Genomic DNA, 15,809 nt, shown 5'->3' on the forward strand with positions numbered 1-15,809 from the left:
TCACTCCTCGTACCATCGCAGGTCCGCGGTTAGAGGACGCTGAGGTGAGCGATGGGAAGGCATGGCGACCAGTGATGCCGTGTTTCACAGTGAGTCACCATCATCTGCCACTGCATCCTGAATGGACCTCTGTGATGGCATCACCTTTTTGTGTAGACATCTGTCTACCAGACTGGAAACTTCTTGTAGGCAAGCCCACACCCTTATTCATCTTAGTTTCCCCAGCCCCTTGGCACATGAAAAGCACAAAATATATTTGAATGAATGAAGAAGTGAATGAATAAACAAACATCAAATAATGTAATCTCTAATGTCAATCCCCCCAACTTTTCTCCAATGTGAAACTCAGTAAAAAGAGTATTTCCAATGACATCACATTTCAAAATTGAGTTGCTCAATAGTTGAATAGAAGAAATGGCTGCATATATCAATGGTTAAGGAAATTTGGGGGAGACTTTATAAATGTTCACTGAAGGATTAAAGTCAAGAAACTAATATTTTAAGAAGCTTATACGAGACAGAAGTCTCAAGAGAGTAGGAGTAGGGAATGTAAAAGGAGTCCTCCTTACTGTATCTATGGGATAACAAAAGATTCATGTTTGCATTGTGACCAGCTAGTCTTTAGTGGTGTTGTGGTTGTGACTGTATAGTTGTCAGTGCTGTTGTTGTTTCAACTACCCCAGGAGCCACTTTCTTTTCTAGTAGATGCCTCTCTACAGGTGAAGTGGCAAGTGGAGGTCTGGAGGGGCTAGAGGAACACCCAGGGGAGTTGCATGGTAAGAACAAAAAGGAAAGTTCATTCCATGCTCTTTCTTGAAATGGGGATGTTTTCAGTCCAGGTTAAAAGGAGGCCTGATTTTGAACCCCTGTCATTTGTCAGCTAGCTGTTATTTTTACTCTTCTTTCTTTCTCTTCCACACACACACTATTTTATATGCTCTGAGGCATTTTTGGATTTTTCTTCAGTACAGTCCTTGGAGCACAAATCTATACTTTGCCCCTATGTACGTCAGTTTATAGTCTTGGCTATAAAAACTATTTCTGAGTAACTTTCAGAGAACAACTCAGTGGGCACTTATAGCTTCATTATTACCAAACAAATATAAACCATAAATAAGTTTTATACCACATGTGGAGCTTGGCAATTAACCACCATAGACTTCATTTATCCACTGCAGAAGGCTTAAATTTTCTGAACCAACATTTGGGACTCTGGAGCTGACAACTGTAAATCATGTTCCAAGGATGATGTAAGAAAATATTTGAAATAGGAACAGCTCAGGAAAATCATGATGCCAAAGTAAGTAGGTGAGTGCACAAAGAAGAAAAGTTTAAGGGCCTAATTCTAGGCATAAAACATAGAAACATACTTACCAGAATGGATGGTACGGTTGCCTGAAGACTTGAAATTTGGGTGTTCCAAACTACAGCTTCAGTTTCAGGAAGTAAAACTCCTCTCACTCAAGGAAGAACAATATAAAAAAAGTTTTTAGTTGAGATACTATTGTATTTGAAGTTCAGGGACAACTAAAAACCAAGTTGTTCCATTTTATAGTTTAGATTTGGCCCCACAGATAAAGGAGACTTGCTTAGAAAATGTCTGTTATTTTATTCAGATATTTTACTTATATTGAGATAGGGAAACTGAAGGACTCCATAAAAATCTACTTTTTGCTCTTTTTCCTGCTTCTATTCTTACTAGGACCTACATCGTCATTTTACACATGCCTTATAGAACAAATAGCGTATGTCATCCTTGTAAGGGATAAGGAATTAATGATTTCTTTAGAGCCTTTCAGCACAATAGATAACATCTAAGGAAGGACCACACAAGAATGACCAGACGAAGTCATCATATGCATATTCCAGACCACCAATACCAGACATCTCAATGCCAAGACCCGCTGGCTCCAAAGAATGTGACTTATGAATGACCCCTGGACCCGGTCCTTGTTCTAGCTGATTCCTGGATGCTTTAGAGGGCAACATGTACACCAGACCACAACCTGCAGTAAAAACCCCCAGACCCCAAGCAAAGACAAGTTACATACATGTATATATACATACATGTATGTATGTATGTGTGTGTGAATATATATATATAGAGAGAGAGAGGAGATATATATATATACACACACACACACACACACACACACACACATATATATATATATGTGGTATAGATATATTATTTCTATATATTATTTCTGCCCTGGGCATAGTCAAGGACCATCTTGGCTTGACCTGCAGGATCCTCCCTTGGCTGGTCTTCTTGAACCCAGCCTGCCTACATCAATATTAACACAATCTATCTGAATTATAAGACTTCAACATAAAATATTCTTCTTCTCATTATTACATTTAAAACACTCCTATATTATTCTTTTTCTTTTTTCAAGCATTATTTACTCGTTTCAAGAATCCTGTGGAAATGTTTTTAAATTGACTTTTTTTCACTTTGATAAGGAAGTTAAGCTAAAATTTCAACTCATTTGGTTGATGGTAAAAATGGAGAAAATTATGCAAAATGATTTCCTTTTTGGCAGAAAGAACCTTTGAAAAATGGACTAGAACACCAGAGAGTTTATCAGTATATCAATATTAAAGAACAAAAAAGATAAGACAGTAGATTAGATCATTTAATTCAACAAAGGTTTACTGAGTCCTTCTACTTACACAGACTTTTATACAGCTGAAACTATAAACATTAATAAAGTCAAGTTTCTCCTATATAAGTATCCCCTATGTCAGAGAGAGAAACACAAATTATAAAATGAAGTGAGGGGCATATAATACCATGTTTGGAATACAAAGAAGTTAATTTTGCCTGAATGGCCAAGGGAATCTACAAAAACTAAAGAAAAAAAAGGATTGCCCCAATTTGATCTGGTGTATGCATCAAAAATAGAAGCAGAATCTCACTTTATTCACCTGTTACTACTGGCCCTTCACACAGGTATCAGTCAGAAGCCAAAAACTCTATTTGGTTTAAGTATTTTCCAAAACTCTTTTCAACTGTGCTTACAGGTATCATGTCTTCTATGGTAAAAAATTATAAATCTTTAAAAAAAAATGACCAAGTTACCTAGAAAGCTGCAGCCATTCAGAACTCTCAGTTGGCATGACAACAGAAATAGATTTTAGGGACAAAATTTTGTACAACTGAAACATTCACCTAATGAAAGCTCAAAGACCTGAATTAGTTTGTACTGTATATCCTAAAGCTTCTGTTAAATTTGCTTAAAAATTCTTAGTTGTTAGACTCTTTTTTTAGGACATCTTCTAGGAAAGAGCGCTACTCCCAGGCTCCACATACAAAGAATACCTTGCTATGCTGGATTTAGTTTCCTACACAACCTCACTTGGCCTGTTGTGTACCTTAATCTTCATGTCATTCTTCTACTACCTCCGTTATTAACCTTGGTTCTTGTACCTTCTGCTCAGTTTGGGTTCCTGTCTCCTTCAGGTCATGACCTCCTAGTTATATCTTCTCTCTGATCCCAATATTCAGATTCCTGGGAACTTCTGCCCATTTGCTGTCCCTATAGGTAGTCTTCGGCTGATCTATATTAGCCTTGCCTAAGGGACTTCAGCAATTTCAGATTATAACAAGTCTCTTTTCACTATTTTATCTAGCTGAAGTCTTCCAACAAGATAGAACAATGAAAAAGGAGTATATGAGAAAATAAACCCATGGCATATGCACTGCTCCAAAATACAAAGGTACTCTGGTGTTTTAGAATGGATAGCCTAATATCACTATCATCTACAAAGAGTTTCTTCACTTTAAAGTCCTGTGTGGCCCATATGAAATCCAAGCTACTTTGTGACCCTGATTTATAACACTGTCATATTAAGGAAACATCAGTCTAGCAACGAAAATAATTGAAAAGCAATTTAAAGTTTTAGTTCAGCCCTCAAAAAATACCTTACTTAGGAAGAAGTAATTATACAAAGTGAAATTTTATTAAACCTTTTTTTCTCATTTTTCTCTTTTCTCTCTCTTGTGTCTATTTGTGTTTGTTTATTTACACACACACACACACACACACACACACACACACACACATACACACACACACAGCCTAGGTGATAACTGCCTGAAAAGATACAGGTTCTTTTCTCTCAAGAAAATGTAGAAATTGAAGAGGCTATAAAATGCATCATTGTTAGTATTTCCTCTCATTCATGAATTTTCCTCTTTGACAGCTAGTACTTCTCCCATGCAATCACTTCATGTGACATTTTAAATATAAAATATACTCTATGGACATTTTAAAAGCTCAACTACCCATGATTGAAGAAATCATAAAGAAGGAAACCTAAAGTAGCAAGTAATTTAACAGGACACCATGTCCCTAATTAGTTAAACCATTGCAAAACTAGTTATCAGATTCTTAGCAAACTTTAGTCTGAGATTAACTAGGCCACTCTTTAGCCTCTAAATCCAAAGTAGTCAACCTCTCCTTGGTGATGCCAGATCCACCTATCAATTTCAGCTCATAACTGGCTCTCTCCAGCTATCCAAACTCAAACTTAGTACTAGATTCTCTGGGATTCTTCCCACCACCCAGTATCTGCTCTTCTTTTACCACGATCTTCCCTGAACTTCCCTGAGCTACTCCTTGTCTTCTGCTCTCTGGCTTTTAAGTTTTCACACCAGTTCATTTGCCTGTGGAGAATTAATGTGTTCGTTGCTCGGGCAGCCCTATAACCTGTTTCAATTCACACTTACAGGTTCTACTTCTTTTTTTCTTATATTTTGCTCCCATTTCTCTAAGTTATTTCTAAATTTCATGTTCTTCTCTACTTTCCCCTCTCTTTGCGGCTTTTTGTCTACAAATACTCCTAAGAGCTCCTGACTGATCTCTCTAAAATAGCTGCGTGGGTAAAGCTCCATTGATACTATAGTTCATACTATGATAGAGAATGCTCAGAACCACATTTATTTAAGGAAATCAGTTTTCCCACTGGTATACTGGAAAAAAACCCAAAGCTATACAAGGACTTTATGATGGATATCAACTCACCACTGATAAGCTGGAGAGAGTCAGGATCTGGATTCAAAGAGGAATTCCCCAACAAAAAATTCTGGTGCAGTGTCTCAGCAATGTAATCTCTGAAATTACTAATTGCATAAACAGCAGTGGGCTTATCATTCATTTCCACAAGACCATGGTTTTCCACCTTGTTGGAATGAAGGCTAATTAAGTCCCAGGTGGTATTGCTGATGGCCTCACCATTGAAGGTAACTGCATAGTGAACGTCTATACCACTACGGATAGAAAGAGAGAACAGGTTAGGCCCTGCTAAGAAAGCACAAAGAAAGGAGCTTTGGACCCATGGAGAACAAACATTACACCTGGAGGCAGGGAGGGTCTCAAAAAACATGGATTCCACCACCATTCTCTGCACACAATGTGACAGGTAATTCACATGATTTATCTCATTTACTTTTAATAATAACCCTGTAAAGGCTTTATTATCTTCAGATAATTATTAAAGAAACTGAGCTTTAAAGAAGTTAGAAGATTTGCCTAAAATTTCACAACATATAAGTCAAAATTCAAACACAGATCTGCCTGACTCCAGTACCTGCATTCTGAACTACTAGGCTACACTCTCGGTAGCTTTTATTAAACTATTATCCAAGAAAGTCATTTGAGCTTTGCTCTAGTCATTACTCTGGCTTCCAGCCTATCTATGAGACACAGCCATCAGAAGCAGTACCCAGCAGGTCACACCACGATCCTCCCACAGGAAAGGAGAACACTACCTTCCCAAAGATAAACTACTCAAGATAGACATGAGATGAAAACAATTTGCCTCTTCAGACATTCTCATCTGAGCAAAATGACTCCCAAACCAAAGCATACAAATAATTTAAGCACTCCCTCCTCTGAACTCACTTATAAATTATTATATATTCTTTGATTACAGCCTTTGTGGTTTTGTAAAAAGATTTTGTTTAAAGTGACTGCCTTTCAGTCTCTCTTTGAGTTTCTATCCCAAATGTTCAGCATGGTATCTTCAGGGTACTCAGAGCCTACTAACTAAATAAAAATCTAAATTTGTCTGAATATAAAAAGAAAACTACAGTCTAATGAAGGTATACACATATCTAAACAAAAAGTGTCAACACAATGAGAATGATCTCATGGATTCTAGAAAAAGGGATTCGTCAACTAATTTATTTCACTATTTAGTGGAAATCTTCTGACCAACGTATTATGGCTTCCTTATAAGAGTAGACCCCTAGATTGGAGATAGCTAGCATGGCTTGATGATACTGGCCATCTCCAGATCACCCAACTTCCTTTCTCTTATTTCAAGCTTGCCAAGGGAACTTCTGATTATAACTCCCTATAGATTTTCCTATGGGTAAAGAATGCATGAGCCAGACAATGCAACAATTGGTCACTTGGCAGATGTCTTGTTTTAAGTAAATCAACTGGCATCCTAGAAAATGCATCATATCTTATGATTTGGTAAGCATGAATTTGTCTTAAGAGACTTGTTTTTCCTGGGAGTACAGGCAGTTCTGGGCCTGTCCTAGGCCTGCTTCCTGCAGATTCACACCCTGGATGACAGAGGACACTATGAAAGTGACATCCCTCACCTGCCATACAAGTAATCGGGCCTTTTTGATGTTTTTGCCTTACTCTGAGTAACTTTCATATGGTTTTCCTCCCAGATCTGATAAGCTATCACTTCTAAAGAAGTGGTTTAAAGTGGTAACTGAGCATTTTGACATTCTGATGCTCTACAAAGTAGTAAGACATCAGCTTCAGTCTCTTAATTTTTTATGTCAGAATACATTGATTCGTGGGTGATTCCTGATCCTCTTCTGTAAAGAAATAAATTCAGTAAAATATGCTAAAATAACCAAAAGATGGCACTGAGGTAGAATAAAATAGTAAGAGGGACACCTACTGGTCAGAACTCCAAGCATCTAGCACAGTGCTTGACTCACAGTAGTTCAATAAATACTTTTTAAAATAATGAAAGAACAAATGGTCAATTTTATTCACTATTACAAGCAGATAAGACAACTAATTTTGCCACTTAAATAATAATATGATACTCCTGACTTGATCTGAAGAATTTTAGTCTCTAAATATGAAATTCTCTACATTTTTCATGTTTTGTTTTATTTTTTAATTTTTTATGTTTTTATTTATTTTTGAGAGACACAAAGAGAGACAGTGCAAGAAGGGGAGGGTCAGAGAGAGAGGGAGATACAGAATATGAATCAGGCTCCAGGCTCTGAGCTAGCTGTCAGCACAGAGCCCAACATGGGGCTCGAGCCCACAAACCATGATATCATAACCTGAGCCAAAGTCGGATGCTCAACCGACTGAGCCACCCAGGCGCTTCTACATTTTTCATGTTAAAGAGCATGCATTATCTTCATACATTTATGTCTTTTGGGCAATCACGTTAGGGACATTACTGTGAAGTAATTCTGAGGATGAACATGCTCTTCCTAAGCTCTATGGGATGGACCATGACTTCATCTCCAGAAAAGTGAGGTTCTTAGGGTCTTTGCATAACCTATTTCATGTTAAGATAGAAAGCAGTGATAAGGAAAAAAAAACTGATTTCATTCCTATGCTATGCAGAAAGCCAGACAAGGAGAATCAAACTTTTACTGGGAGTCTACCATGTGCCCAGCATGCCTTTTAAATATCATATGAAGAAGATCAATAGAAATGTTCCTGGATCAAGAAATCTGTGCAGTCTGGATTAGATTATGGTTCTTACTCTTTATTGGCAAAATATAATTTGTCTCCCAACGTTTCCCTTGGATATCTAAAAATAATACTTCTGCTTTAGTCTATCTTATTTAATTAGGAGAAACATATTAAAGAAGATAAAGTGCCTCGGAGATATGCTGTGACTCTTTACCATGTTTTTGTCCTAGAAAAGGAACTCAAAGAAATGCTTAAGGGATCAGGAAACCTACTCTCAGAACTGAGAATGTCACTATGACCCAAAACAGACTGAGTTCTGGCATGGTAAATGTAGTAGAGAGACTCTCAGGATGAGGGACAGAATAAAAGAAAGCCCAGAGGCCAAGGAAGCACATAAGGAGCAGCATGCACACTGGAAGACAAAACATTATCTGACTGAAGAAAGTGGTGCTGGCTCTCCACACTCAGCACCTCCGAGTTAACCAACCACCACCGTATTATCATCTTTCATCTTCTGAACTAGACTGAAACAGCTGCTATACAGAGGAAGTTTCTCTGTCTGACACCTATTTCCAGAAACATCAATCATGAGGAGGTGAAATTTACCCTTTCTTACTCTCCTACCTCAAATGCCCTGATTGACTGTTTAACGTGCGCAGATTTTAAGGAGAAAAATAATAGTATCACCTCTTATTAAGATCAACCAAAATAAATATATTTCAGAGAAACTCAGACATCCTTTATAAAATCTCTTCTATTACAAAGAAGGCACACACTTACAAAGCCTGGAGCTGAAGTTTTAAAGTATACCAAGCAGATATATTATTGATTCACTTCAAATGGGTAACCTATTAACTTAAAATAATATGTGAACCTTGAGACAGTACAAAGCAAATAGAAAATTTCATATACACATAAATGCTCATGGAGCAAGAGAAAGAGCGATGTTATATATTTTATAAATGGACTATTTCTGTGCCACACATTCATTCATACACAGGTCATAACACAAGTATACCAAAAAGTTATGAATAAATTCTATCAAGTGGCTAATACCTAACAATAGCAAACAATTTTAGGAACTGTACCTAAGTTAACAATTTTATCATAAAATCTAATGGCTTCACATTGTTGTCTGTGTCCCTATAGAGGACGTAGCACTCAGTAACTGGATACCATTATTTTGGTCATAGGGTTCACATGAGAGTTTGGGTTGTTTTCATATTCTAATCATGCCAAGAGGGCAACAATTAAACAATCAGGCCCTCTGGTTGAGAAGTGACCATCAACACATATACCTATAATATATATATATATATATAAACAAAACAGTTTGCATATATTAGAGTATGGGAACCAAAATTCTGATTACCTTTGTCAAAATATCTGATACCTCTTAGTCATATAACTAATGGCAAATCAGTTTGTCTGTATTGGGCAAAATATCCTCACCTCCAGAAGGAGAATAAATATTCAATGTGCTGAATAGGAAAAGTGTGTAGCCAAGAATCCTTTATCTGGCAAGGCTGTCATTCAGTATAGAAGGAGAGATAAAGGTTTTCCCAGACAAAGAAAAACTGAAGGACCTCATGACCACTAAACCAGCCCTGCAGGAGACCCTAAGGGGGACTCTGTGAGTGGAAAGCAGCAAAGACTACAAAGGACCAGAGACATCACCACAAGCATGAAACATACAAATAACACAATGCCACTAAATGAAAAAGTCAGAAAGCTCTTTTCAAGTATAAAATATTACAATAAAGGAGTATTACTGTATGTCTAATCATGTCCATAATAACCTACAAATTTGCCTCATAAATTTTCTATTATGCTTATCAATCTTGTGAGAGAAAATTAGTTTTTTTAATGTTTATTTATTTTTGAGAGAGAAAGCATGAGTGGGGGAGGAAGAGGGACAGAGAATCCAAAGCAGGCTCTGCACTGAAAGCAGAGAGCCAGATGTAGGGCTTGAACTCAAGAAGTGTGAAACTGTGACCTGAACCAAAGTTAGTCACTCAACTGACTGAGCCACCCAGGCATACTCAAACTGAGAAAATGAGTTTTAAATAAATTTGAATCCAAAGGCATAAAAATGACAAGCAAATACCACAAAGGGTATTGACTATGTTCTTATATTATGCTTCTTCTTAGAAATTCTAGACAGCAATTGTTTTTGCAAATAAACTATTATAGACATTAGCTTTCTCCCCTTCATTTACCACTTAAAGTGACACTTGATTATGTTACTGAATGACAGTATACTTGGAAGTGCTTACATTAATGGCTGTTTTAATTCCAGTTTTAATTAAGTATAATGCAACATTTAAAAGTACTTGATAGTCAACCGTCTATGGTAGGGGTCTGTAAACTACAGCCTGTGAGCCAAATCCAGCCCTACGTCCATTAGTTAACAGATTTTATATTTTTAAATGAAAAAAAATCAAAACAGGAATATTTTTTGACTTGTGAATATTACATGAAATTCAGATTTCAGTTTCCATAAATTAAGTTTTACTGGAATGTAGGCACACTCATTCATTTTCAGTATATTACCAGTATCTACATTCATCTGATGGCTGAGTTAAGTAGCTGCAACAGAGAACATATGGCCTGAAAAGCTTAAAGTATTTACTACCTGACCCTTAAGCGAAAAAGTTTGCCAACCCCTGATCTGTAAGGGGATAGACACTAATATTGAACAATAATATTAGAATATTGAACACTAATCTTGGAAGTTATTCCATATTGAAATTACAGCATACCATATTTTCTAAACTGCCTTTTCAATCAGTGAACACCATAAAAAGTGCCAAATAGTACTCTACCTGCCATTTTCCTTGGGAGATCTGAAAATAAAAATTGAAAGTGTTAAGTAGAGTTTAAAACAGTTATAATTTTCACATCATTCATCAAAATTCAAGTTCTTAATATATTTCCTCTAAAATGTTTCCTTAAATCAAGATGCTTACATCATATCAGATGCTGACAAGTTCCTGTAGACTGAAGGAAGTGAACAAAGGCAGAGAGAAGATTCTATTTTAAAAATAATATTTACTGTCTTTAACCTGTATTTAAAATACTTTTTAAACCACTCTTATAAGGTTTTCTCTTTGTAAATAAGTTTTTTTTTTTTTTTTTAGTAGACCAGCAGAGGACTCCAGTTGTTGACATTAACAAAATCAGGAAAACTTTTTTTGGTAGATAATGAGTTATGTAGTTTAAAATCAATGAAAAGAAAATCAGATGTTATACAGAAAAGTGCTAAGGGATTGGGAAAGGTCAGGACTGACTAACCTATAGGATATTGCATAGCCTTTAATATGTGTTAATTTTACATAACAGATGCTTAATAGAACTTCCCATGTGACAGAAAACTGTGCTAATTGTTTTACAAAAAATTAATTCATTTAATCCTCATTAATATTAAGAGCCATTAGAATCCCCATTTTACAGGTAAAGAAACTGAGTAAAAAATAAGCTATATAATTTACCCAAAGTATTTCTAAAGTATTTTTAATAAAGCAGAATTAATAGTAAATTATCTTTTTTATACAAATGAGACATTGAAACTTGGTAATTTATCTAAAATCATCTGACCAGGAGTGCCAAAAGCAGGATTTGAATGCAGGGAAGTTGGCTGCAAGGTGATGCTGCCTTTTAGGTCACATGAGAGGGGTCTTCAGAGGCCTCGCATTCTTAGGTTCTCATAGGGGCTTTGGTCACAACTGGAGGCAGTATTCTGTTGAAAGTGTGAAGGTTGAACTGGGGAGACTGGTCATGGCCTTCTCCCTTGCATAGACAACCACCTGAGTGTCTTTGGGTAAATTACTGGAATTCCCTGTGGTCTGGAGTCCTTATTAGAAAAAACAAAGGATAATAATAACTATCTCATAGCAGAGCTTTGGGAATAAATGAGTTAATATAGATATGAAGCCTGGTACACTGTAAATGCCACATAAGTGCTTGCTGTTATTGCTGATAAACCCAGAAGCTGTGACAAGAGAGGGTGCCAAGGTTAAGATGTTGGCGCTACTAGCCACACTGTGAGGTTCGACAGTATCCCTACTCATGGTCCCCTACATCCAACAGCTGGGCCACAACTAGCCTCCAAATGTCCCAAACCCTAAGAATACTGAGTCTAGCATGGGTGTTAAGAGTAAGAGCTATAAAAAGATATTACATTGAAATAAAGAATGGTACTGAACATGTACCTTTTCGAGTCTACTTACCTAAAGTCAAGTACACGGATGTCCTTATAGCCTGGTAACCCAGTAAATGCATTTTCAACCTATTAAAAATAAAAATAAAATGTATAGCTATGTGAAAAAGTACATATAAAATACTGCTTTAAGAGTTGAATATAAAGTGCACTGTTTATACTAGTAGAAGCTTGTACATGTATACCAATACATAGTGGACAGAAAGTTACATAAGAAAACTAAAATAGTTAACGATGTTAGAAAATAGTTTTTAACACCACCACATTTTTCTTTTACATTAAAATTTTGATGTGCTTTAATATTAATTTCTTTCCAAATTATGAAAAGCAACTTCTTGTTGGTAAAACACTTTTTTTTTCTCTTGTGGGATGAAATGTAGATAAAAGCATTCATTTTCAAAAAAAAAAGCTAGAATAGCATTTTTAAGTGTCATTATTTGGATTAGAAATCTGGTTCAGTATACACACTTATAAATAATGAAGTGTTCATTTTCTTTCAGTGTAAAGTTACTGATGGCATCTGTTTCCTGTTCCTACAACACGGGGGAACTGTGAACATAATCAATATCAGAAAATAGTCTACAAGCTGAAGCTCAGCCCACAGAAGAGAGAGAGACCCTGTTGACTGGGTGTCATGAAGGAGGTTCCAAAGCAGTGAGCAGGTAACTTAACTGGTCAAAAGATCAACTTATGAGCATCATATCTACAGGAACCAAGTAGATCTTTAAAATTCAGCCATGCAAATCAATATCAGCTTAGGGAATAAAGGGTGGGAAAGAATGATAACTGAACTAAAAATCTAAAAATTATCAGGTCATGCATAAAAATGTATTTTAACAACATTGAACATTTAACCCAGAATTCAGAAGGTGATAATCTCACCAGATAAGTCACAATGGAGCCAACACCAGAACAAGGGAAGGAAGCTGTTAATGAACTTTGGAGACATCTCTGGTTTTTGCTTTTAAAGCCAAATCTTGATAAAATTGGGAGAGTGGGATTTTTAAAAAATCATGGTTCACTGAAGACCTTAACACCGTAAGGATAAATAATTCAAACCCATGTAACTCTTTGGCTATAATAATTTGTCTTGTTTTATTCTCTTAGAGGAAAGACAGAAGTGTCATAATTCTTGTGCGATAAAAGTGGAGATGGGATCCACAGGATAGGAATTCAAAAATGAGTTAGTCTCAACTGTTTCTGCTGGCAAATTAAGTGCCTTATTTTATAAAACTAATACTGCTTTGCCCATCAACCATATTGGCTTTCATAAGATTAAATGAGTGTACCTGAAAGTATTCCACTAACTGCAAAATGCAGTACAATTGTATGTTATTATTATCACTTGACCCATCTCATCTGGGGCTTTGCCATCTCTTGAGTCTAACCACACACAAGTATTCTAATTCATTACATCTAGTTAGCTACCAGTTAAAGAATCATCCCACCTTATTAACATCAGGATTAATAATGGGTACAGTTTATTGAATGACTTCTCCATGCCTGGTGCTTTGCAATAGTACACCTAATCCTTGCAATTACGCCAATAGATACATATTTTCCTCATTTTATAGATGAGAAAACTGAGATGTCAACTAACTTACCCAGGGTCATGCATTTGGTTGAGTGACTAAATCAAAATTTATTCAACCCCAAATCTTTCTAACACCAAAGCCCGTATTCTTCCCAATGAATTGCATGCCTCTTATTCTTCCCCCTGCTTCATGATAAGAATGTTAGAGGATCAGGACCAGACTGGGAAAACTGTGAAGATCAGCTTACCTTCTCACCTGAATTAAAAGTAAGGGGAATCGATATGGTATAAAAGAAGGAATACTTTGAAGGGAAGGAGAAGACCTGATTTTCCCTTCTACTCCTGGAGGTTGAAATGACCGTGAACAATTTGCTCAGCCTCCTGAGCCTCATGTGTGAAGTGGAGATGTTTACCCCCATGGAGGCTGCGAGCCAGCGGACCGAGCAGCCTGCAGAACATGAGGCACGATGCAAGGACACTGTTGACACTGTGGCTATCTTCAGGTACCGATGCTCCCAAGCCTATCGTGCTGACCTTTTTCTCTCTGATGTCATACTTGGTGTCATCCCATGCTTATCTTACTCTTTTCATTTAAAAAAAAAAAAAAAAAGCATCGCTCCTGAACCTCAATCCTCTTTAAGCAGGCTCTCTTTTTCCCTGTATGTTTTATCGTATTATTACACAGGAAATAGTACTAAAGAAGCAAACCCTGTGACTGTGCCCTAAAGGGAGAGAGCTGGAGGGCCCCCTTCAATTTGGCGGTAAACACAGTGACAGAACCTTTCAGAGACCCGACCTCTGACTGCTGTTTTACACAAAGAAGTGACTGTTGGTAGAGATTTCATTGCAGGTAAGGGCATGGGGCTATAGAGATTGGCCAGAGAAGAAACCATTTCATGGTAGGCCTAGACCATTCATCACTCCCAAATCACCTCAAGCCAAGAGCTATGTACCTCATAGAGTCTCTGCTGGAGATTTTTTCAAAATGTTTATTATACTTCCTCTAAATATGCCATCATTCAGTGCAATTATTTATCTAAACACTTAGGCTTATTAAGGTTCCTTACTCCAAGAGCAGAGAGAAATAGACAGTTGATCCAAGACTGTCTGAAGCCAGGTGGTCACTGGCCTGGCTGACATTTCTTCCACATACCATACAGCCTTGCAACTTGGCCACAAAGCTAGGAAAATTAATTGTCTGGCTTACGCTCCCCATGTCTGATGGCTACAATGATGCTGTTTGGCTGAGAGATGCGTATTTCTTTTTCTCATCTAGACACAGTGTCTAGGGAAGGAAACAAGTCCAAGGTAATGGAATTGAAAACTTGGGCAAGGAGAACCGCATCAAGAGGGATGGAAAAGAAATAAACAGGAAGGAATTATGTGCCCTGTCAGAAGACAGAGAGGGAAGATGGGCACTCAGTGCCTCACCACACAAGAGAAAATGTACACAAGAAGGGGGCCAAGTATGAATCATTTTTAACTGAAAGAATCTTGAGTTCAAGTCCTATATACAATTCTTCCAGAAAGTAATGTTGCAGGATAATCTAATGCATGATTTTTTAAAGAAAGACATTTTTAAAAATACCTCCAAGCAAGGTATTTAAAAATACCTCAGCACCTGGGTGCTGAGTTGGCTAAGTGTTCGACTTCAGATCAGGTCATGATCTCACAGTTCATGGGTTCAAGTCCCACATGGGGCTCTCAGCTGTCAGCACAGAGCCCACTTGGGATCCTCTGTCCCCTTCTCTCTCTGCCTCTTCCCAACTCATGCTCTCTCTGTCTCTCAATAATAAATAAATATTTTAAAAATAAATAAATAAATAAAAATACCTCCAAGCAAGGAACAAAGATAGGGAAATTTACTCTTCACTGGATACTTTTTGTCCTTTTGGACTTGGTACTATATACTACCCATGTGTTAACTGCCCCAAATTTTTTAATTTAGAAAAGGATATTAAAGATGAAATTTTTAAAAATTAGGTTTAATGGTCCTTTAAGAAAAACAATACAATGTATGTAGTTTCTCAAAGATACTCATTTCTTTCTCCAAATATGTCAAGGTAAAACCATGCCACTGAAAAGGAAAAGTTTGGAAATAGTATTTATTTGTTAGCAGATGGCAAAGGTGTGAGAGATTTTGCTTCAATTAAATAACTCATCTACCTTTCTGTGATCTTTTTACAGAATTTTCTGAAGAAGTGGCTAAGTTACAGCCCTCTGAACCAAGTAGAAGAGCTTGATTCCTTAACCTACCTTCAATCAGTCTTGTGAGTATGGGAAATTTACAGCCCCAGCAAAATGTCTTGAAAGAAAGAAAGAAAGAAAGAGAGAGAGAGAGAGAGAGAGAGAGAGAGGGAGG

At 36.9% G+C, this 15,809-nt stretch overlaps 1 protein-coding gene across 1 annotated transcript in view; it reads right to left on the reverse strand.

The window, feature by feature from the left end:
• Nucleotides 1-15,809, reverse strand: part of IMPG2 (interphotoreceptor matrix proteoglycan 2) — a 76,950-nt gene that overhangs the window by 25,767 nt on the left and 35,374 nt on the right. The window contains exons 8-11 of the mRNA XM_029938698.1: nucleotides 11,924-11,982; nucleotides 10,520-10,540; nucleotides 5,031-5,275; nucleotides 1,375-1,460 (exon numbers count right to left, since the gene is read on the reverse strand). Of these exons, the coding sequence (XP_029794558.1) occupies nucleotides 1,375-1,460; nucleotides 5,031-5,275; nucleotides 10,520-10,540; nucleotides 11,924-11,982 (411 nt within the window). The remainder of the gene's footprint in view (nucleotides 1-1,374; nucleotides 1,461-5,030; nucleotides 5,276-10,519; nucleotides 10,541-11,923; nucleotides 11,983-15,809) is intronic.

Source organism: Suricata suricatta, chromosome 5 (assembly GCF_006229205.1).
Source record: "Suricata suricatta isolate VVHF042 chromosome 5, meerkat_22Aug2017_6uvM2_HiC, whole genome shotgun sequence".
Taxonomy (NCBI): domain Eukaryota; kingdom Metazoa; phylum Chordata; class Mammalia; order Carnivora; family Herpestidae; genus Suricata; species Suricata suricatta.